Source organism: Fundulus heteroclitus, chromosome 20 (genome assembly GCF_011125445.2).
Source record: "Fundulus heteroclitus isolate FHET01 chromosome 20, MU-UCD_Fhet_4.1, whole genome shotgun sequence".
In the NCBI taxonomy this organism is placed as follows: Eukaryota; Metazoa; Chordata; class Actinopteri; order Cyprinodontiformes; family Fundulidae; genus Fundulus; species Fundulus heteroclitus.
In genome coordinates, this window is record NC_046380.1 from 37,975,044 (window position 1) to 37,999,738 (window position 24,695).

Consider the following 24,695-nt stretch of genomic DNA (forward strand, 5'->3'; position numbering starts at 1 on the left):
TACAACTCTGGTTCAATAGGAAAAAAAAGGGATAAATTAAAAGTTCAACAGAAGAAAATGTTTCCTTCCTTCTGCTTTCTAGCCTATCATGTAGGTTAATACTGCAGTCATTATCCCCTACCAACCAATCACAAATGCAGACCCAGGAACGCTCCTTCACTAGGCTTCAAAGAGTCCAGAGAGCACATGTTCTTTTTTAAGACTTACAGTTTGTATAAAAAGTTGGTTGAATAAAGGGTTGTGTTTGAAATCAGTGTTCATTATTTAAAAAGAGGTCATTAAGCAACATCATAAAATAGTCAGGACTGCGCTTAAAATATATGTTTTGGATTTTTTGATAATTATTGATATCGATCGATGTGATTTCTATTTTATCGATATGCTTTTTTTCCATATCGTCCAGCCTTACTCTCTGTACAGGACATGTTTCCAAAACATAAGGCTTTGGTCCATAAATGCATTTGCAAACTGTGATCTAAATTTGTTTGTTCTTTTTTGGAGTAATGTCTTCTTCCTTTCTGCGTGGCCTTTTAGCCCATGACTTATTCCATAATGGACAATACTTTTCTTCCAGCTTCAATCAGGATCTTCATGAGGTTTTTTTGTTCTTATTTCTGAGATGTATACACTTATTTCACACCAAAAAAATATTCATCTCTGGTAGAAAGTTGGGTTCCACGATTTTAATAGTTGGATATAGTTTGAAAGGATGAATATGGCACTTTCAAGCTTCTGGAAATTGTACCCAAAGATTAACCAGACTTGCGGAGATCCATAATACCTTTCCTGATATCTTGACTTTGTTAAAATGTATTCTTTCCCTGTTGTCACAGCATAGCACCTTGATATGGATTCACAGATCTGCCTCCAAATATCCCAAAATGTTATGAATTACCCTCAGAAGCTTAACAATTCAAACACATTTTTAAAGCCACAATTTGTGTAGTTTTAGTGTGAATGTAAACATGTGACAACTGTCTATATAAAATGGGTAATAACGACACATGCTGTTGAAGTCATGGGTTAGAAAACATGATTAAAAGATTTTATTTGAGTCGCTCCTCCTTACACAACATGTTCATGTGTGTAAACCTGAAAAAAACAAAACAGTGATTGTAGACACTCCAGCAATGTTAAGAAACAATTCTTGTAAGAATTATAAAAGTCTTACATCTATTTAGCTAGGGTTATAACATTCATATTTCTATTGCTGGTTTACAGTACCCTGCAAACTTAAAGTCTAAACCAAACATCCTTTTATTTTAGAGTACAAAAAGTAAATCAAGTCATAGCTGATACAACATTACAGAAGAATTTCTAACATTATTCAATAGACAGTATATCAATTCTAAATGTACTTTTCTCGGTTTACATTTGAGTTGATAGACAAATTAGCATATACTATATTTTGAGTGCACAACAGTCAACGGTGAAATTGTTTTACAACAGAAAGAAAAACTGCAGACTGGTAGCAGTCCTGCCAGGGAAACTTCTCAAACAAAAGGTTGGGATTCAGCTCTTCCTTTATGTCGTGCTGTATCCATGACAATGCTTCATGCCTTGTTCATAAAGATGAGTGCCAAAAGTAAAGCGCCGTGACTACAAAGTTCAAGAAGCTAAATGAAGCTGCCACATTGTGTGTCAAACACACGTGAGAGGTAAAAAGAAAAAAGAAACAATGTGTGAAATTAGATGTGAAAATTCTCACTCACTGTTCGCCTCAGTCAAAAAAAGCCGAAGAAAGAAAAATAAAAAATTTAAACATGAAATTTTTTTTTTATTAAGGTAAAGAAGCAAGAAGCAAGCATTTATATTTGTGCTACTTAAACAATGATGCTTCTGTTTCTCCCGGTGGGAACGCTTCACCACATGTAGTAACTGCGTGTGGTGTCGACCTGGCTAGGTTTGGTCTCCGACGAGCCTTCTTTCTCCTTTTCACTGTCTGCCTCCCACAAGTTAATAAGCGGAGGGTACAGCTCATTTAACGGTATTGATGAGGTTTTCTGCATATACTTCTTCAGAGAGTGGTGGTAATTTTTTCCTCTTCCACCTCTTAGCGGTGTACACGCCCAGTAAAACCAGGCTGATGATCGCAAACATTGTTCCCATGACTGCCGCGAGAGCAGTGTTGGTCCCCTGATCAGATATTTCCACCGCGAAGGTTGCTTGCTTCGTTGTGACGTTCACGCACGACTTCTGCGGTTGCTGCTGGATGCTGGAGACAGTGAGGCACACTTCATACTCGGTTGCTGGCTGCAGATGAGTGAGGTTGTACTCATGGACGTCCACGGGTACCCTGGCAGTGTAGGTAATGTGAGGGTTGTCGATTTTCATTGTCGCGGATGACCACTTGAGGTTGGAGGCCATGACGCTGGAGCTTATTTTCCAGGAGACGAGGATTGAGTGAGATTCTGTCTGTTTGACGTAGATCTTTAGGAGCTGCGTGTTGTCAAACAGAGTGCCGTTGACCGTTATCGCTGTCACTTTTGTGTCAACGCCCTCAGAGTTTTGAGCCACACAAGTGTACCTGCCGGAGTCTTCGACTTGGATATGGGAAATCCTCAGCGTCCCCTCTTTGCTGAGGCTGTACTTGTCAGATAAAGTGTCAGTCATAATCTTGTTTCCCATCGGTGTCACCCAGTAGATTTCAGGCTCAGGCTGGGATATAGCTCTGCAATCCAAATCCAAGGTCATGCCTATTTCTAAATTGAGATGGGTGGGGAAAGTATCGTGGGAAATTAGCGGCATACATTGGTTCAGTAACCTTTTCTGCAGCACCTCGCGGACGTGCATACCCCTGACCTCTGGTGGCATAGAGCAAACCATGGATAGGGGCTCCATAAATCGCACTGTGGTTTTGTTGGAGCCCATCCATTGGATGACGCAGTCACAGCGCAAGGGGTTGCTATGGATGCTGATCTCTCGCAAGTTGGGGAGAGCATCCACAGTTGACTGATAAAGGGCATTCAGGGCGTTATTGTTTAGCATTAGGCTTTCCAAAGCCGGGACATCCCGAAAGGCCTGGCGATTAATATAAGAGAACTTGGGGTTGTTTGTTGCCTCTAGCTTTGTGAGTTCAGGGAGGTTGTCCAAAGCATAACGGTCAATGGAAACCAGATCTCCCATGTTATTTATCCCTAATTCTTTCAATCTAAGCATGTTCTTGAAATCCCCCTCCTGTATCTTGTGCACTGGATTTTTGTTCAAGTCCAGGAATTTTAGGTTGGGTAGTTTCTGAAGGGCTTTCTGAGGTACTCCAACCAACTTGTTGTCATAGAAAGAGAGGCTCTCAAGATTGTCGAGCCCCACAAAGGCATTTCCAGGAATATCTTTCAAATCCATTCCAGCTAAAACCAGACTTCTCAGATTGCTCAGCGGCTTGAAGTTGAAGTCCATAATTCCAACAACGGGGTTCTCTCCAATCATGAGAATCTCTAGATTTGGCGTAGAGTCAAACCACTGACTGTTGATAGATCTGAGCTTGTTAGAGTTGAGATGAAGCCTGAGTAAGTTATGAAGCCCAGAGAAGGCGTTGGCAGAAATGATGCTGATGTGATTGTGGTTGATATAGAGTTCCTGCAGGTTGCTTAGATCTTGCAGACAGTAGTCGGGCATTTCCATGATCTGGTTCTCCTCTAGATGAAGTGTGGTGAGCTGGGACATGTTGATGAGACCAACATCTCTAATTGTACTGAAGTTATTTTGAGATAAGTCCAGTTCTGTCAGGTTGAATAGTTGCTCCAGTTCTTCACTGGTCCTGGCAATGTAGTTGCTCTGTAAAAGAAGAACCTGGGTTTCACTGGACAGGTTTCCTGGGATCCGAGTTAGGTGAAGGTCATTGCAGTCCACTGTTATGGCTTCTCTGTAGGTGGACTGAGGGGTGAACCAAGGTCGGATCTCGCATACACACAGCTGGGGGCACTCATTGCTCTGAACAAGAGAAAGTGCCGCAGAAACCAGAAACAGGCCAACAAAAACCTGAGGACAGCTGTCAATCTTCCGTCTAGCCATGCTGGGAAGGGACAGGATGATGGTCAGTCGACTTTGGAAGAAGGTTTGTAACAGTCATGAACCAGACTTGCCGCCTTTAAGTCCAGGAAATATGAGGTTCTGGCGTCAAAGTCAGGGGTAGCAATGAGAGGCAAGGATTCTGGTGTTGGAGGATTATCTGGAAAAAAGACAAAAATAAAAAGTTGTAATTAGAGGGGTGAGGGAAAAGCATTGAATATTTAAACAGTTACAATTTTCAGAAAAATCTGTCCAATTATTCCTTAAGAGCATTTTAAAAGCTATGTACCTTGTGGACCGACATAATAAAAAAACAGAGTTTACCCATTAATAGCACTTTGAATCATCTTGTTACTGGAAAGTGCTTTGTAAATAAACTTGCCTTGCCTAATATGAATGTAGCTTGAAACAGCACTTATATAAACATTTTAATGAAAGATAACACAATTTCATCATCTGGTGTGTGAGTCCGTAAATACTAAAATCTTAAATTTTTTGCTTGATAAAATAAGCCAAGTGCATTTGTCAAATCACCTGTATTTTTGTCATTTTATCCTCACTTTAAACCTCGAAATTAAATAAGACAGCAATATTGACAAGGAAGAGTTTCTTAAACTACGCAGCTACAGTATGCTTGTGAGACTAAGTTATGTGCATCATCAACAGTTTTACAAAAAATGCAAGTTCAGCTAATTACAGTGCTTGCAGAAAACACTGACCTGAGCTATTTGGAAAAAAATCAAGTTGCGCTGAGGACTTTCATCTATTCACCAGGCCCATAAGGACTCCATTATTAACTTTTTGGAACATCATTAAACTTTATGAGATATTAGTCAGCAGCAAGCCTCAAAGAAAGCAACAATCATTTGCACATTACACTGTTTAACGCAATATTGTGAGCATTCAGAATTTCGGCTGAAGCTGGTGAAATGACTTAAGCAAACCATGCTTTTTATGTTATTATTACGAGTCTATAAATAGAAGAATGACAACTTGTTCTGTATTTCCTGTAGAACAATTTAAAAGCTATAACCTAAATAATAACTAACTTTAAAATCATATTTTAACTTGATTGAAATCTTCAGAGGTTCTAATAAGGAAAAACTCAGGGGTCAAAAGAAGTCAAGGACCAGGCACAAAAGGTAAATAACTATGAAAACAGACAGCAGAGCACATCTGACACAAATAGGAGGCTTTATTTTGTCAGAAATCACAAATGGGATTAATTCCCTGGATGGACTGAGATCTCAGACCAATATATGCCTTTTATCAGGCAAAAGATTTCTACCCTACATAGTAGTATGGTAAAAGTCCATTCTCTCTCATTTCATAGATGTCTTGAATCAGTATACCAGTAATGTTACTTTTCTCATCTTTTAACAGAAGTAGACTAAACAAAGACCATCCCCATTACAAATGTGCAGTCCCTATACTTCCCAGCATGCTGTAATGTCCACTGTGAGTTCCAACTGCAGTCTGTCTCAATTCAGACTGGTGGCTGTAAAACATTTGTGGCATGATGGTGTGTCCATACACTGAACTGACATCCAATGTTTTCCCCATTGAGCTCCTAAATAAGTAACACAAATCTGGATTGACATTCTTGTGAAAAAAAACCCAACTTCTGTTCTTTCTATTCTGCTCTTTTCTCCTTCTCTGAGTGGACAGTGTACATGCAAACCTTTTTTGTATGACTGAAACAATGTTGTTCAGCTGAGAAGAAAACAGTATGAGTGGTGGGATGTTCTTGTCCACAAGGTGCAAGTCGCTTGTATTCATGGTTGCAGAGAGGTATGGCAAGTCCCTTACTGATACGGAAGCTACAAAACAGCACTCACAATGAAAGACAGTTCTTCTTTCTCTCAGAGCATTGAAAAACATGCTTTTGAGTATTTAAATATGTAGGTGATGTTATGTTTGAACATATCTGTATTTGCTTGTTATTATGGCAGTGATGTTAATTGTTAGGAAGGGGTTGCCATAGAGGTTAGCATTAACATAGTAGTCTTGGTGCTAGCCAATTATAGCATTACTTAACCTATTCCAGAACTTTTTAGATTAACCTTGTCAGCCAAAGGAAAATTTTTCTTGAATATAAACACTGGCTACTGCATCAATATAAAACCCATTAACATCAGACAACATTCATACTTATATCCACTTTCTCCCACAGTATACTGAAAAATACCCCAGTCCCAACATAACAAGATCAACATAAAACCATATATACAAAAAACAAAAAAGGAAACAGTAGACAGAGTTTAAAATGGTGTTGACCACTACCTGTACATTCTACAATCACAATTTAGTTCTTGTGTTGCTATTTAAGGCTTTGATGGAGAGTGGATGAAACGAGTTCTCAGAGCGGCTCAATCTGCATGCAGGAACTCTGAGACACCAACCTTAGAGAAGAAGCTGATTCTCTGAATGAAGAATGTGAGTGGGGTGTGAGATAATTTCCTGGGATTGTCTGGTTATTGCTTAAAGACGGTCTAAAGTGAGGGGTGCTGCTTGACTCCCATTAACTTCCTGGCTCTCTTTGTGAGCTGGGGGAGCTCGGCTTTCATTTGGACAGACAGGTTAGCGACCCAGGCTTAGATGCTGTACTTAATGATGCTCTCTGTTACGGCATGGTGAAAGAGCAACATCACCTTCTGACTGACAGCCAAGGCCCTCAGCCTGCAGAGAAGGGAAGCCATGATCAACCTGCACAGTCTATGTGAGTTTACTGTGTTTTTGTATACCCAGGTATTTGTATGAATCCACCTGGACAATACTGTGATAATGGATGGCCATTCATGAGTGGTCTCCGACTGACTTCAGATCAAAGATGATTTCCTGTGTTTTCTGGATTATGACAAACAGGAAATGTTCTACACACCACTGAATGAAACTTTGGATCTGCTGTCAGTAGGATATTAAATCTGATGGATCCGGCATGAGGCAGAGAATGGCAGACTGAAATATGCAGTCGAGTGTATAACAGATGCAGATATTGGTAAATAGGGTGAATGAGACAGGTAAACTGACACACCTCTATCAATGTGGCCAGCAGGTTGTGGGGCTGGAAAATATTAAAAGCTGAGTTAAAAATGAACAAAAAGCACTCTAGGATAGGTCCTGAGCCAACAAGGTTCACTATGCCACTGCAGGAAACACCATTGCTTCTCTTATGCCTGTAAGCAAACTGGTATGGATCCAGATGTGGACCCACATCTGGCTGTAGATTACTCACCATCATTTTTTTGAGACACTTCATCACAATAGATGTTAGAGCGATGGGTCTAAGGTTGTTCTCTTGCAGCAACACTTTTTAGCAACAGGTGTAATAGTTTCCTACTGAGATGTGTGAATGTCAATAGACTTCTGAAAAATTGGCCTCCAAGCAGGTGTTAATTCATCCCCAACGGTTCTTAATAGAGAAGCAGGGATACCATCTAGACCTTTGGCCTTATTTACATTAACCCGCATGAAAACGTTACTGACAAGTATATTATGAGACTGAATCCTGGCCTGTTTCTCTACAACCACATTCAGCAGAGTCAAGACTATTGCACTGTCCATAAAAAAGTATTCAGTTAATTTGCTTTGGTCGCTTCATTCACAGCATAGATATATTTTTGTGCAGTTTCATGTAAGCAGCTATTTTCATAGGTCATATGTCTTTTGAGTTCATACATAACAGGTTGTCCCAAATAGCCTTCTTATGATGTGCTATTTCTGTTTTGGGCTTCTAATTCTAATAGCTTTTAATTCTTGGTGACCATTATTCTTAAAAGCCTGTTTTTTTCCTGGTTATTGCAATCTTTAACTTCCATTGTGACAATATCCCTGTTGGAGTAGATCTTAATTTCCTTTTTTGGGATCACAATGCCCACACAGTCTGTAATTACATATGTGTCAAGGTCCAGATTTTGCTCCTCAGAGAAAGTGTTTGACTCTCTGACTAATAAAAACGGCCTTTGAGTGTCTCTATGCCATCAGGAGACCAAATGATACCTTTTAAGGGCTGTTTTGTGTGTGTGAATGAAATACATGATGTTATGACTGGAGTTTGACAAAGGTGGTTTGGCGAGCTTGTGGGAGTGGTTGGCTAGTGGCAAGAGAAACTGTAATTGCGATTACAATGCAAATTGTACTTGACAATAAAGATTGATTGATTGAAGAGAACCAGGCATTTGAATCTTAGAGCCCCAAAGGCCCCAAAGTTTGACTGTTTGAAACTCAGTCTGTCATCGCGGGTCCCTGAGCTGGACCACTGACCACAGATTGCTCCTCATACACCACTCAGTGTGGCAGCACACTGCTCCCAAAGGCATGGGTTAAAGACAGAGACAACTTTCCCCTCTTTGGGGTTAAAAAGGGAAATATTATTTATTCATACTGTCATAGCACTTGTCTAATGTGCGACTTTGCCTGGGGGCACAATAAATACACTATTAGAATCCAAGTATCGCAATATTTAGGTTGCAATGATTGCAGTTTCTCAATATGAAGATTGGAGTGTTCGGAGAGGCACTGGCCCCAGGAGGAACATTTGTTATTCCACCTTTTCAAACTCTAACACAGCAGGTCCATTTGTGGACTGCATATCTAAGCTGCCTGCGCAATCTTCCATTAATTTAAAGGCACAACCCAACCCCTCTGCTCTTCCCTGACAGAACGTGGGGGTGACAATCCCTCTACTTTAACATAACTTTTGGGAATTTGGGGTGCAGCCAGGATCAGCATAACACACGCCTCCTGGAAGTCAAACCATCCTGTTGCCAGAAGTTGGAGTTCATCCATCTTGTTGCGGGGGGACCTCACGTTACACCGGATCATAGATGGTAGAGGTGGTCAGCTTCCTCTCTTCCGCAGCTGCTGTTGGACCCCCCCATCCACGGCCTCTTTTGCTATATCATTGTTTGCGAGTGGGTCTAATTTCCTCCAGTAAATTTTCAGGGAGTGACCCAATGAAATCAGCAGGTTTATTTCTGCGGTGGCACTGAAAAGGAAGCACGTCCCACGTATATGACAGCAGCTGCCCCTTCCTTCCCCACATTGACTTAGTTTGACATCTGAATAAAAGAGCACTTAAAAGTAAAACCAGAACTAAAGTTCCTGAGGCGTACACCATCATCTAGTCCTTGATCTTGACCAGATTATTCCAGCACAAGACACACTGATCACATCAAAAGTCCAGTATCACAAGAAAAAAAATCACCATCAAGCTAACAGTAGCAGAGCATGTACCAAGCAGGCGGTTATTTGTCTGGGATTATGTGGTTTAGTAATTATACCTGTGTATCTTGGTCAGCATCTTCTGGGGATTATTTTACTAATAGTTACCTGAAGTAGCATTAAATGGAAAAAGGAAAGTGCAGAAAGCGCAGAGAGGATGAGGAAACTTCTTTGCAGTCCCTATTTAATAATAGTCCTTACTGGTCCAGGGAGTGGGAGTTAGTGTGAGGTGAATTGAGTATCTGTTAACCCATATGATATTAACACGGAATGACTCAGATTATACACCTTTTTACTTTAAAGCAGTGCTTCAGTGTTTACTGCTCACAGTTTACACATGAGAAATATTAATCCATCTAGTTGTCATCGTAAAAGGTATAGTAGGGGGATCATCTTATCTTTTGGAAGAGCAGGTAGGATGGTCTTGCGGATGCGCGGGTATTCAAAAAGTGACTTGGGCATTCTTACCTACATTTCCATACAAACTGTCCACTAGACAGTGATGAAGTAGCTCATCTTAGTCATCTTAGTTGTTTTTCACAGTTTTCTCTATTTGCAACGTTGTGTTTGAATGTGTTCAAATGAACATGTTTAAAGTGTATCTCGGGTCAATACTAAATCAGTGCCATCTGGTCCCTTTAGGCCATAAGGTATTTTTTTCAAGTAAAAAGAGCATGCTGTGCCTCAGGAAGGGTCAAATGGTTCACATAAATAAGATACAATCTTAGCTTGGCCAAACAGTTGAATGGTGAACCTTAAATATTGCTTAAGTTAAGTCAGCAGAAGCATGCAGCATAAACTATACATGTTCTATTAGGAATCATGGATTCTGAGTTTTACTTAATGGTTGAAGATAGGTACCGCCCACAGTCCAAGAAGAGCCATGTTCTTGGACTGTGGGAGGAAGCTGGAGTACCCAGAAAGCCTCTACGCACGCACAGGGAGAACTTGCAAACTCTATCTAGAAAGAGTGCTTGCTTGGATTCAAATTTAGGATGCTTTTGATCTAGGCAACAGGGACAACATCTAGGCCTTTGAACCTTTTGACCCGTCCTGGCCTGTTATCAAAACAATAATCATCATTTGATAAAGAATAACACAACCAGCATTACAAAGACTGCATGCCAATCCAAAGCTTTTTTGCATCAAAAACTAAGGATCAAAAGTTAAAGGTTTATTGACAGTTTTATCCTAAGATTATCAACTATCAGCTGATTTTGAAGGCGGGGTTGGACTCCTCCACCAAAAACAAAACATTGGATGGATAGATGGATTGGATGCTGTTTTATCCAACTGTATCATTAAGTCATAGAAACGTGAACAAAACCTAAGTGACCAATTAATACTGCTTCACCAGCCAAAGCAAAGCTTAACACAAAAAGATTGCAATCATGGCAGGAAAGGAGGTAGGAGGTAAAGGTAAATGAGCTCCCCGAGTTTTAAGTCTAGCACAGGTTTTTATCTGCAAAATAATCTCCGCCCCATAGTATAAGCAGTTGACTGCAGGCCAGCCACTCGGGCAGCTCGCCTGACTGATAAAGCAGCTAATATCAGCTTGTTATACATGTGTTACTTTATAAAAGAGCCGAGCAGCCCATTCCTGAACCGTGGTGAACATCCATGTCAAATATCAGCACTAACACAATGTTTACGATTTTGTTTTCCATTTGATGCCCACATATCGTGACCAAATGTCCTGTTTCCGTGCAGCAACCGCACTCATTAGTGAGATTAGGTAGATGGCAGGTGTTTAACGAGCCTGAGCACTTGCAGCATTAACTAAACCCTTAAGACAATCCCTGACTCAATTAGGTATATTTATGAGGCACCTTTCCTAGTGCAGAGCCGTGCAGCATCCACCTTCTTAGGGGTAAACACACGGCTCAAGAAGATACCGCTTAAGAGACTTTAAAACCAGAGAGCTGAGCAATATGTCTGAATGTAAACTGCCTGGCAACAGCAACGGAGAGAGGGGAACGATCCCTTCTCCTCCTATACCGGGGATTCCCTACGAGACAGGGCGGAGCATCTGTGAGCCAGGGCTACAGCAGGATGTTGTTTTTAAACTAAAGCACTTTATATTGTGACTATTGCTGTGCCAGTTAGGATTAGCAGATGGAGATCCTGAGGAGGAGATTAGCTGAGGGCAGTGTGATGAATTCAGACTGAGGGGGGGGAGAAAAACAGGTCCTTTAGCGCTTTAATTAAAAGCAACATATGTGCAGAACCTGAAGCGGCAAGTTCTGAAGCGGGTTATTGCACACAATATTACCATTTTAACATTCATGTTGCCTATAAAGCAAATTAATTTATGTTAATGAAAACATTGTAGAAACTACAGAAATCAAAGCAGTAGTCCATGCTGTGGCACCCTAAGCCAGAAGACAAAACTTTACAGGACAAGAATCTCACATCGCATAAATTATTGACAACTAGGAAATAAATTACTAATATTAACGTTTAACATTGCAGCAAAGTGGATTTGATGGGATAAATGTCTCACTTCTGAAGCTTACACATGATGATTGGGAACCATTTGTACATATTAATAATTATATTATTGTTGTTTTTTTTAGTTTTTTTTTTTTTTCATCAGTCTCAGATATTTAAGTATCTTTCTGTCTATCTAAAGGCTACAATTTTGGGGGAGCGTGAATTGGATAAAGGATTTGATTCCATTTGATCACTAAAAGAGTCAATAATGATAAGGATTAACTAACTATGCACAAATTAAAATCTAAAGGGAGTTCTACAAGGGTTGGAATATGAACGGTCACGTTTTCTTTAGACCTCTCTGTCACTTTCTCCCTCTCTTGAAAGGTTAACTTGTGGTTTACATGCAGGGTTTGGATTTCTAAATATCTGTAATGATATTAAAGAAGATGGCCTGGAGTTCAGGTGGCAGAAAACAGCTTTATCGCGGAACAGGGCAGGTAGTCGCTTCCAGGTGCATCAGATTGTGTTTATTTTCAGGGAACAAGTTTGTGCTTCTGCTCCAGGTTCCATCAGGTCTCCCAGCCTCTTAACCCAAGAACTTGAAAGGTGACTTTGATAACCAAAAAATCGGCTATGGATCAGCTGTAAAAAATAAATAAATAAAAATGTGTCCTCTGAATTATTTTAGAAATGACTATAATTCAAGAGCATGAGGCAAATCTAGCATTAAATAATTATCTTTTATTTTTTTCATTCGTTTATACTCCTCTGTTCATCCAAAACTGGGTTAATCCTGTTGCTAATCTTACATTTTGGTAAATATTGACAGCTTTGCCTGTGTTCCCTTTTATGGAATGTAAAGCTGCATTGTTGCTGACCCCTTTTAATACTAACCACCACAGAGTTGTCTAAGTATAAAGTGCTGTTCTCACAGAAAAGCAGAAACGAAATTAGAACAAAAAGACACCAGTAGATGCCCTGCTGTTTAATTTTTCAACAATAACTAAACATATTTTTTGAAGGCTACACATGATGGTGCGGCAACCGCCAAACTTGAAACGTTATAAAATGAGGGCAAAAGCAGAATTTTAAAGGGAGGAAAGCAGGAATCTGAAACGACTTTAATCCAAAGCAAAGTTGGAAGAATTCTTGAATGATATATACAGTTTATTTTTTTGCATCAAAGAAACATCTTAAAAAGAACATTATTTTGTAGTTGTGCTACTACTTTGGGACAGGATCTTTACAACAACACTAGACTCAGAGAACTGGAAGAGAAAGCAGTACATACTAAAGGTGCACCAAGAAAATGGTAGCTTTTTTGGCTTGATCGGCCCCACTAAGCTATAAAACAGAGGTTGGTTATTGGTTGTTTTCCACTTCTCTCTTACTTGTGACCACATGTGACCCCACCTCCACAAACCCAGCCCCCAACCCCCGGCCCACTTGTCGCAGTTAGGCCAGCCGATCTGTGGGCATAAACGGCTGAGGACCACTTTGTTAACCAAAGCCAAGAGATGTAACAAGCTGCTCAAAAGGAAACTGTATTTTCTTTGACATGCTGACACAGATCTGTGGTTCATTCAGGCAGCAAAGGTAACTTTAAATAAATAACGGGAAGGATAAACGGATTACGAAAAAGTTGCTCACATCCACTGTCTGCGAGGGAACATGCAGCATTTGGAAATGTTAGCAGCCTTCAGGAGAGCTTACAGTCAAGGTACAATGAAATTTGGCTCAGAACTGTGATTCCTGCATCTTTTTTAGTTATGTTTTTATTTTTGCTGCACCAGTGGCCTTTATTTTCCAGTAAGCTGCGGCAAAGGTCCACGCTCTAGGACTTGGATCCAGGATGGCTGCATCGAGGACGGAGACCTCCGTAAATTGGGCCGCACACTCTACCCCTGCGCCACCTGCACCCAACTTAGACATCTTTAATGAACTGATTCTTTTAATAACCAAAGGCCCACAAATATATCTTTCTTTCGTTTATTTTGTGTCACACAGTTGAACCTCTAAATTTGTTTGCAGTCTATCAAATTTATAAGCTGCTGTGGTGTTAATGTTAATGCTGATGTCAGCAGATCCTCTGGTTATCACGCTTGTTGGGTTATATCATTTATACCTTCTGCATCTGCCCAGTTTGATCTGTTACGAATCAGTCTAGTCATCGCAGAGGACAGAAACATTTTCTAACACTAACAGAAGCCTGGCCCTTACTTTCTATAATTCAAATTTTGGCACTGCTATGATAATTCTTTCCATGCCACCTGACAAAACACATCTGCCTCCTCACACGGAGGAAGAGAACCTATTAACGATGCCACGAGACATTACCTGGCTGAGCATTTTAATTATCATCAGGTGCAAAAATAAAACACCAGTGGAAATCGTTGCATGTTTGGAAAGCTTATATTTGGCCGTTTTTATGCTCGTTCCATGCTCAGAGGAGAGCAAAATGGAAAATGCAGCCATTGATTAAACATGGTTGGCAGGAAATAAAGATGAAGAGTGAGAGCCAGTAAATAAACCTAAAACTAGGTCTGCCTGGGATGAGGACTTTTTCTTCTGTGTCCAAAAAGATTTTGCACCATGTGTATAAGGAGAGATAGCTAAAACAAATACGGAAGATCATGGATGGGCTCCAGGCATTTTGCCATTTCATCGATTTGTACGTAAACGGAACTTTTCCCTATCACTTTATTTCTAAAGACTTTATATACTTTTGACTAAACGAGTAACCTAATGCTGAACAATTATATTTACTGGAGTCGCATGACCAGATTCCCTTTGGGAAGACGAGAAGAAAAGTACTTTACATAATCAATTACCAAACAACCACTTGGTGGCTGTGAATAACAACTGGACTTTCACCATGTTGAAAGACCGTACAAAATCTTCTAAAAATAACCAAAACTATAGTATGAAACAGCAAAGGGACGAAATGATGAAAATGACCAGGACTAATATGTAACATCATCTGGTAAACAAGAAGAATACAAACATGGAATAAAGGGACTGCTAAAAAGTAAACATTGGTCTGCTGGGTTATTAACTGGACTTTACAGAAACATTTCTCCAAAATTATTGAAAATCCTAATGGAAATGGCTTGGGGATGCTACCAGGAGGCTCAACGCAGCAAATGAAGGAGTTTCAAGACTGTTCTACAAGGTTTGGTTGTGTTCTACATAAGTCAGAAATCTGCTCTATTCTCTGTATGTTTGAACAAAGCAGCAGAGTTGCAACACAGAAGCGCTTTGTTCTAAAGAAACATAGTAATATCTATAATTGTTTTATCATTTTTTAAATGGGTGTGAATTCAATATGAGGCAATTAGTCTAATTTTGGTGTATGACAAATTTCTCTGTGAAGGTTTCTCAAATATCTTTTACATCTGTAATCTTATTGACAATAGCAAGGTTATTGATTATTGATTTAATACCAGTGTTTTAGTCCCTTCTAAAAATAGTCTGACTTTCAGTCAGCAACTAAATTATTTCAGCCAACACTTTGAGCCTCCCTGCAAGCTAATCAAATACATCTGGAAGACAAAGAGTCATAGAACTCCAACTTAAGCAGTGTTTCCTTGCACCCCGCCCCGCCTCCCCAACAACATCCCCATTACCCTCCGGCAATTCACCTCCATTCTCTGTATTGCACGCAGCTGGGTTCCATCCCCAATATGCTCCCACACACATATTGGGCACTAGGCATGGGCCCATGTAAGGGTACAGTTCATTTCTGTCATACAGTTTTTATGGGTTAAAATCTCAATAATAAGATGCCAGAGAATGATCTCCTACATTACCTATTTGGATAAGCTACCAGACTCGTACACATTTGCATTATTTGAAGGAAGGTTTGTAAGACATTTGGAAAGTCATGGCCTTTGGAACTAATGGAGTGCTGCCTCTCTCTGCTAATAAGGTAATACATTTTTGAAAGTACAGTTGGGATGGTAGAGCAGACACAAAATACATTGTATATAAAAAGGTCACTGACACAAACAATATTAAAAAAGATAAAGAGGAAACTTGGCATGGTAAAAGGCTAGAATGGCATGTCTGTTAAAGAGCAGACTGGACACTGGCTAACTCAGCCCAAAATCTGGCTAATTACCCCCAGAACCTCAGTCAGGAGCCTCTGCTATAACCAGCTAGCATCCACTTTTAAACTACCAGTGTTAGTCTACAGTGCAGAAGGGCAGGAAGTGAATATTATGCACAATAAGAACTTTTACTAAAACATTTCTGATATGGTGTTTTGCTGGTGTTTTGTCCATACTTTTTAGTGTTATAATCCGAAGGTGTTTCGGTTTTCATTTGTGTTTTGATCATTTCCTTGTTGTTTATTTGCATTAAAAAGGTCTTACTATATTGTGTTAATGTCTTTATTACTGTTAGAAAGGTGTTGCCACTTATGTTCATTCTTCTCTTACTTCTGTTTTGTTCTGTAGTTCATGCTCTAGATCAGTTTTGGAATATTACCCCCTTAGGTTTGTAATTACTTTGTGTGTAGTTTGGGTCCCTTTGTGTTAATGATCACCCTTTCCTTATTTTCCCTGTGTTACTTTCCTCCTCAGCTGTTGTAAATCAGCCTTTTTTGCTCACTTGCATTCAATATCATTCTCCTCCTTCTCCTCTGTATATAAGCTCTCTGGTTGTCACTGTTCGTTGCTGGTTTTTTCCATTACCCTGTCTGTGCTTCATGTTCTGTTCTCCATTCAAGCCCTGCAAGTTTTTATGTTTTCTTAATGAACATCTTCAACATGCTCATTTCCAAATTCATGTCTGCGTTTTGGTCCAGCTCTCAACCTACAAAACATGTAATTTAGTCTTCCACCACTGTGTACATCAAATAACATAAATCTTTTAAAACTACCTACTGTTTAAGCCACCACTGACTTTAGATTTATCATTCTACAGGTGACTAAAATCCAATTAATCCAATCCAATTAAGTACAATAAACGGCAGATTCTGAATTTAAATAGATCAACTGCAACACACAAGTCTTTTCTCTTGTTCTTCTTATGTGTACCGGTATAAGTAGCAAGATCAACATGCCAATAAATATGTCTTAGACCACATTTTTCCATATTTTACCTGGTATAATCAGTATATTAGTGGCAATGCAACTATTAGAATGTTTTTGTTTTTAAATAAAAGCAATTAACCATGGTTTATATTTGTTTGCCCATTTTAATGTTATTCAGTTTTCCTTAGAGTTATAGTACAGTTAGACAGCATAAACAGACAATGGTTGAATGAAATCCCACATGGACATCAAGAGCACCATGGTTACCCCAACCCCTGCCACTAAAAGCTGCAAATCCAAGGGAAACATTTCTTAGGCAACAATTAACAGATCTTCCCCAAGTAAAACTGATTTCTGTTTAATACATGTTTTGACTTATTGTGTACATTTGGCTGTAGTAGGGCCACATTTGCCATGCATTTTTATAAGGGCTAAAATGCAATCAAACAGGAGAAAACCTCTAGTTAGGACGAGTTGGATATGATCTGACAGAAAATTGTTACTCATGGAGGTCTGACATGTGAACACGCCAGCATCTCCCTAACCCAACTGCCCAGCTTGTTGTTTGAGAGGCTACAATACCTTTCTGCTACTAAAAAAGTCATACCTGTTACAGACAGGTATGACTTACTACCAGGATCAAATGATGTCCTAACCCTACATAGGGAAAAAAAATAAATCACTTAACCCTTCATCTTAAAGGAATAACAGTGGAGATTTAAGATGGCTAACCCAGCACCCCCCTCTTCAGTCTGCTGTATATCCTTGGGACCTACTATATGTGCTGCTGGCAGGGTGGGCAACGGGCTTGAAGCTTGGTAACCCCAACTATAAGCTTGGTTGTTTCCAACAACCCCTCCCGCACATGCACAGATGACACAATGTACCTCAGGGAAAAACAACTGCTTAGTTGTTATCATCAAGATAAAAACTTTCTGGTTGTTGTGTGTGGGAGGGGATCAGAGTTGGGCATCTTATGAATATACTCGAATTTTGAAGAGCATGCTAGCCATTAAAACGAGTGTTAGCCTGTCAATTTCAACCAGATATGCTTTTAAGTCGATACCATGCTTAAATCCTGTTTCTCATCACACAAATGTTTTGTTTTACCCTTGCAAGCAACATGAATTCTTGCATTATTTGTGCATTCACAAAGACATAAGAATCAATCTTGTATCGCTCCGGCTTCAAGCATTTGTGTCCGAACCAAAAATGGCTCGGGCCAATGAAGTTGCAGTATTATCATTTAAGGTGGATCATACTGGTGTAACGAAAGCAACCATAGCCATGTGTAAACAGCCGAACCATTGACTCAAAGCATTCACTCCTCCTGAAAGAGCGCATAGCCACAGCGGACAGTCCTCTGCATTGTCGTTGACTTTGCACCTACCCCTCATACCGAACATGCACGTAGCGACAGTGGAGAGGAAAACCCCCTTTCAACAGGAAGAAACCTCCAGCAGAACCAGGCTCCATGTGAACAGACATCTGCCATGACCGACTAGGGGTTACAGAACACAGAGACCCAAAATGAACACAGAAGCACTGATCCAGGAATGTTTTACATTGGGGGGGGGGGGGGGGGGGGGGGGTAATGGCACACTAGCTCCATGGGTGGCTTTGTCTAGGAAAGAAACATCACTAGGCAGATAGGCTATAAGGAAGTTTTCTGGTCAACAGGATGAAAGAGAGCACATGCTATTTGCTGCAGTAACTATCTACCCTTGTGTTAAGATAAATACTGTGGAACTGGTGGTTTCATTGAGCATTTTGCAATGTCAACCTACAATGGGGGCAGTTGATCTGCAAACATCATTGTTCTAAGTTGAGCTGGCAAAAATCCCTGATCAAGTTGAGAATCTGCCTCATCAAATGCTAAGTGTAGGATAGAGGATCACAGCCTTGTTTCCTGTAGTAGGGAGTGGTGGCCTAGTGGTTAGGGAGCCAGGCGTTTGCGCCTTGGTGAGACTGCAATGGTCACCGGCTCAAAACTCAGTCTTCTCTCCGGGTCCCTGAGCAAGAGCCTTGACTACAGATTGCTCCCTGTGCGCCACTCGGTGTTGGCAGCACACTGCTCCCTAAGGGATGGGTTAAACACAGAGACCGATTTCCCCCTCTGAGGGTCTATAAAGGGAAACGTTTATTCATTTTATTTATAACTCCATAAGAAAAAGCTCAAAACACTTTGTTTATTCGAAGAATAAAAAGTGCTTGTTAGTTATGATTCTACTGCAAAGGAGGAGCCAGCAGAGATGTCTGCTGTGGTGGAGGACCTGCATTCAGTCAGACTTGTTTGTGTAAACTAGTGACTGTAGCTGCGGAACTGGATTGTGCCTATTAATCAGGTGTGGAATGATTCAAGCTTAAAGGTTTTAAATGTATGGGAAGATGACAATTTTTGAAATACATGCTATTGTCCTGTTTTAATTAACTTTTAATTGTGTAAAGGCTTTGTAGTTACATTTGAATGAGAAAATACTATATTTATTGATAAATATTGTATGTTCTGTCTACAGTTTAAGTCAATATAAAAAAGCACACAACCCCTATAATAATAATATAGTAATATAATATATTATATTAATATTTAATAAAAATTTATTTATACAGCACCAATTCATCATATACATGATCAAGGCACTTTGCAAAGTCTAATTCAATCAGATTACACAGATTGGTCAAAAAGTTTCCTTTCTAAGGGAACCCAGCAGATTGCATCAAGTCTTGACAAGCATCATTCAGTCCTCATGAAAGAGCGTAGAGCCACAGGGACAATTGTCTGCATTGTCCATGGCTTTGGAGCAATCCCTCATACTGAGCATGCATGAAGTGACAGTGGAGAGGAAAACTCCACTTTAACGGGAAGGAAAGTCCTCCAGCAAAACCAGACTCAGTGTGAACGGTCATCTGCCTCGACCTACTGGGGGTTTGAGAAGACAGATTAGAGATCTGTAATATATTAATTTGTCACATATTTGACAAACTATAAAGCGGAGTTTCTTCTATTAAATAAATTGAATTATTTCTAATCCTTTTTGCTCATTAGGTTGGTGCTTAACCTGGCCAGCCAGACTGATAATGTGTAGCACTCTCCGTTTTTCCCAATGTCAATCTGGGAATGCTCCTATCGATTCCATTTGGGGAAAGGAGGGATATTCAGCAGAACTCTCCGAGCTGATTTGACAAAGCGACACCTAATGCCCGCCTTCCAAAAGCTGGTTTTAGCCAATCACGGTATCAAATTAAAATGTAAGCAGCAGATGTCATGAGGAACCACAAGAAGGTAAGGCACTTTCTTGCTGTTCTTCTTTCAAAGATGAAATCGTGGATTCTTAAAAAAAAATTGTGAGACCAGCATCCTCCTGGGCTGCAGTGTTTACTTTGATTCACCTGTGGGCTCAGCCACTCTTGCAGTGGTATGTCCCGCCTTAAACCATAATACTGCAACGTGATTGGCCCAAACCGTTTTTGGTTCAGTCACAAATGGTTGAAATGGGAGGGATACAAGATGGATTCTCGTGTGTTTGTGAATGCACAAATGACGCGTGAATTCATGTTTTAAGCAAGGTTAGTTGGTTCCCCATGTTAAAAATAAGCAAAACATAGGCACTGATTTGTGATTATGGTAAATGGCTTGAACTTGTACAGCGCTTTATCAAGTCTGACGACCCCAAAGCGCTTTACACTACAGTTAGTCATTCACCCATTCACAAACACATTCACACCCTGACGGTGGTGAGCTGTTAGTAGCCACAGCTGCCCTGGCACGGACTGACAGGCGAGGCTGCCATACAACGGCACCACTGGACCCTCTGACCACCGGCAGTATCTTCATTATGAGGTAAAACGCAATTGGATGTTATGTAAACCCTTTTTTGACTCAGGATTTAGAAGCTTATCTTGCTAGCAAGTTTGACATTAGCTTTAGCGCTAGCACTGTCGCTAAAAGCTGGATACAGACACAATGCCTCCTGTTTCAATGGTGTAGAAAAATACAATGACGATGAAAATTAACAAGGTGTTTTCCTGACAAACCACACTGCCCTGCATATAGTAATACTGCAACTATAACAATATTGACTCTTACACGGTTTTTTGCAGTCTGCATAAAACAAAAGAGTCACTCAACTCAGCAAGCTGGAAGCTTAAAAATGAAAGTAAAACTGACTGCTTTGCCTGCTTCCTGATTAATTCCACTAATAATTACCTGATCCCTTGGAGGGCATTCAAAGAGCATTGACATTTCATTTTCAGACGACCCTTTAATAGGGAATAAATACATAAAATGAAACTACATTATTAGAGACAGGTAAAGTTGCATTTCCTGACCCAGCAGAATGCTATGAACTCCAAGCACTATTCAGAAAGCACAGACGTGACAACACTAGGAGGGAATTTGGCAAAATATTACTTATGCACCTTTACACCAAAACTAATAATTTTTTAAATACATACCAGCACACATATAAGGAACATCTTAAATAAAACCTTCTCAGTAATTAACACGTAGGACAGTTCTTTGGACAGGCTTTGCTAAATTGGCATAATCATTCATAATAGAGCCCATACAAAAACATTAGCCTTGATGTATGTAGTTGCTGCTGCACTATACGGGCCTTTAGTAAATAACAGTTGACTGAGCAGCTTCAGTAAAATATCAGTCAAAATGTCAGGTAGGATGTGTGCATAATAAGAAAGCTAATGTTAGACTTTATCCGTCATGGAAGATCACATTTTCAACCTAATGTCCTCGATTCATTTTTAACCGCAACCATTTAACCCAGCTGTTTTTAACTTTATCATCACAAACAAGTAGCTGTTCTACCTTTGCAAACTTTTACCCTCAAATAAATGTAAAATATTCAAATATCTAATAAACCGTCACAATTTTTTTTTTACAGTGTAGCTTCCATTAAACTTTATTCTGGGACAGCATCGAGAGAGAAAGGCAAAGTTTCCACATGAGCATTGTTGCACAATGCGTAATTACCAATCTAAACAAGAAAAAAGCTGAAGTTTTTGTTTCTTTGTCTTTAAATGAACGCTGACTCAGATGTTAACGTTGCACTCGGTGAGGACTTTTTCTAAGAGAGACAAATAAAAAAAAACTTGCTTTGACCGAAAACTGAGCCGTGGAAGTGCAAATGTAACACTCTTACTGCGCCTATAGCTCCTTCCTGAGCTGCGCGACAAGTCAGCAGCCGTCTCCGTCACAAAAGCGCAACAGCTGCGGCGACAGAAGCAGCGTTCGCGGACCACAATAGACCCCCCGCTAACGCAACCCCATTCTCAGCAGCGCATCTCCTGCCAAAGGGCCCCGTCTTCATCCCCCCCCCCCCCCCCCCCCCCCCCCCCCCTCAAGGAGAGACCGAGCGACTTTTCGCTATAGAGTGCAGGAGACGTCGAGACATCTGCTGGCATATACTTTAACATTAATATGCAAATCACATCACCGCACGCACGCTGGCACGGCGAGCAGCCTGCCGCAACGGAGATCAAAGTTTGCTCTCTTCAGACCAGCATCTGACTGACCGCGATAATGATTTTAGGGTTGTTTTTATGTGAGGGTAAACGTTGTTCGGGGTGAAATACGCCGGGTTTCCAAAAAAATAAAATAAAAATAATAATAATGATGGAACCGACCAGACTTAACCTCGTCTATTTAGAGAGAAATATTATAATGCCCTTGAGTGCGTCTGCGCCTTCAATCCTCGTCCTTGTGGTTAATTGTTTGAGATTAAAACATAATACCACGATCTGAGTCAGGAAAAAAAAAAAAACAGTCAAAATCACCTAAGATTTATTTACAACAGCTCCAGACTGATCTGCAAAGAACCATGCCCTCTCCTTTGCAGCGCTCACCTTGTTGGCATTCCACGCGTTTCCAAGCGCACGGCTCCTTCATCCAGGTGAACGCCTCGGCTCAGTAAAAGGGGGTCGCTACAGAGATGCAGGTGAACGGGTTCATCGGGCAGCGCGACAACACGCATCCCTGTCTCCCCCGGAGCTCTGGTGTAGGTTGTTTACGGCGCGTCCCATCAGTCAGTCCCGGAGCGCCTCGGAGAGACACATGATGCGGTCTGCAGAGACAGACAGATCTCCCAACCTGCTGCGACCAGACAGCTTTGTCACTCCGATGATATTCCTCCGCACTGCTGCTGCTGCTGCTGCTGCTGTTGCTCCTTGCGAATGAAGAAGAACAGTGATTGCAAGATGGGAAGGAAAAAAAAAGGCAGAAAACACCTGGCGCTGTCCAGACTATAGTCAGCTGATTCCCCGGCAGGCTATTGGTTGAGGACGGCTGTCTGTCACCGCCGGCCAAAGCAAAGCAAAGCAGAGCAGAGCACCATCTGCTCCGGGCTTGTTGTGATGAGAACAAAGGCAGGAGGGGGGCGGCGGGGTGGCAGTGCATGAGGGGGGAGTGTGGGGTTGTGGGGGTAGTAACCAGGCATTACTGTTGGAGGAAAAAAAAAAGACGCGATCCTCCCCTCTCCCCCTCTGAACACCAACCTGAACAGACTTAGTGCGTTTAGAGCAAGATTAACCCATTTCTAATTCCTCTTCACTGTCATTAGTGTTGTGAAGTGGATGGCGATAGATGCAATGTTTCAAAATGTTTTGCAACTTGAACAGTGTAATGTGGGATTTGTAGTCAGCCCCCTTTACTCTAAACCCCCTAAACAAATTCCGATGCGACCAATTGTATTCAGTCACCCAACTGGTAAAAGGTCCATCTGCATGTACTCTATTTTTAGTATAAATACAACCTGCCGACATTTACATACACGGCAATCAGTATACGAAATGGGCAAAAAATAAATAAATGAAAAGGGCCCCAGATGGGATTGTTAAGTTTTGTTAATTTAACTGGCTTTGCTGACATGGGTTGTGTTTAGTCAGCTGGAATCGGTCCAATACAAGGAGCCCACTTTGCAGCCAGCCCAAGACAATTCATACGTGGCCCTCATGCACATACTGGCTTGTGAAGGTCTTAGAAGTTTGTTGGATAACAGTAGCCAACGAATACCATCTTAAAGCCCAAGCCCAGAGCAGACAAATCAGGAATAAAGTGGTGGAGAAGTGTAATGTAGGGTCAGGTTATAAAACAATAGCCACAGCTTTGAACTTATAAAACAGCTCTATTCAGTCCATCATCTAACAAATGGACAGAGTAAGGCAGAACTTCTAGCTTACCAAAAATAATGACCAGTGGACAGCTGAGTAGAGGGAAGTTCTTTTGACAGGACAGCTACAGTTTTGCATTGGTAAGGGACATCGCACGGGACCTTTCAGTAAAAAGACCATTCAAAATCCTGTACATAAAAAAAACAGAGGAAAGAAAAGCATTACAGGGACAGAGGGAAAACATTACAGACGCAAGCACATTGCATTGGAATAGTAGCAGCACGTCAGATACAGTACAAGACAAGTTGGACTCAAACTTCTACATTAACAATTAAAGGTAACTATGAACAAATGTATATACAGTATATATTTTTTACCTTGACTTAAAGAGACTCAGGGTTTCAGCAGTTTTACAGTCCTGTTGGAGTTTGTTCCAGATAAGTGGAGCATAAAAACTAAATGCTGCTTCTCCACGTCTGGTTCTGTGTATGCAGAATAGATTTGAGCCAGAAGACTTGAGTGTTCTGGAGGGTTGATACACTGATAACAAGTCTGCGATGTATTTAGATGCTAAGCCATTCAGTGATTTATAGATTAGCAGAAGTATGTTAAAGTCTAATCTCTGAGATACATGGAGTCATTGTAATGACTTCAGCCATGAGAGGATGCATACAGGCTCCTTTTCCTGCCTCCTTCATTAATGAATGTACAATTAAGACAACACTTAAAATGGTCAACCACTGTAACTCTGCTTTGGCCAAAGAGTCCTCACACAATAAGGATATTCGGATGGAGCCCCACTCTTTGTCTGATGATCAGCCTTCTTGGTAGACTTCAAGCCCCTTGCTTAGAGCAAGTTTCCAAGTA

The 24,695-nt window shown here is 40.7% G+C and overlaps 1 protein-coding gene across 1 annotated transcript; it reads right to left on the reverse strand.

Moving 5' to 3' along the window:
- Positions 1-1,551: 1,551 nt before the first annotated feature.
- lrrn1 (leucine rich repeat neuronal 1) lies at positions 1,552-23,079 on the reverse strand. The gene is given in 3 exon segments (XM_012874264.3): positions 1,552-2,039; positions 2,041-4,168; positions 22,566-23,079. Coding segments are annotated over 2 exon segments (2,148 nt in total). The 5' UTR covers positions 4,012-4,168; positions 22,566-23,079; the 3' UTR covers positions 1,552-1,862.
- Positions 23,080-24,695: the final 1,616 nt, after the last annotated feature.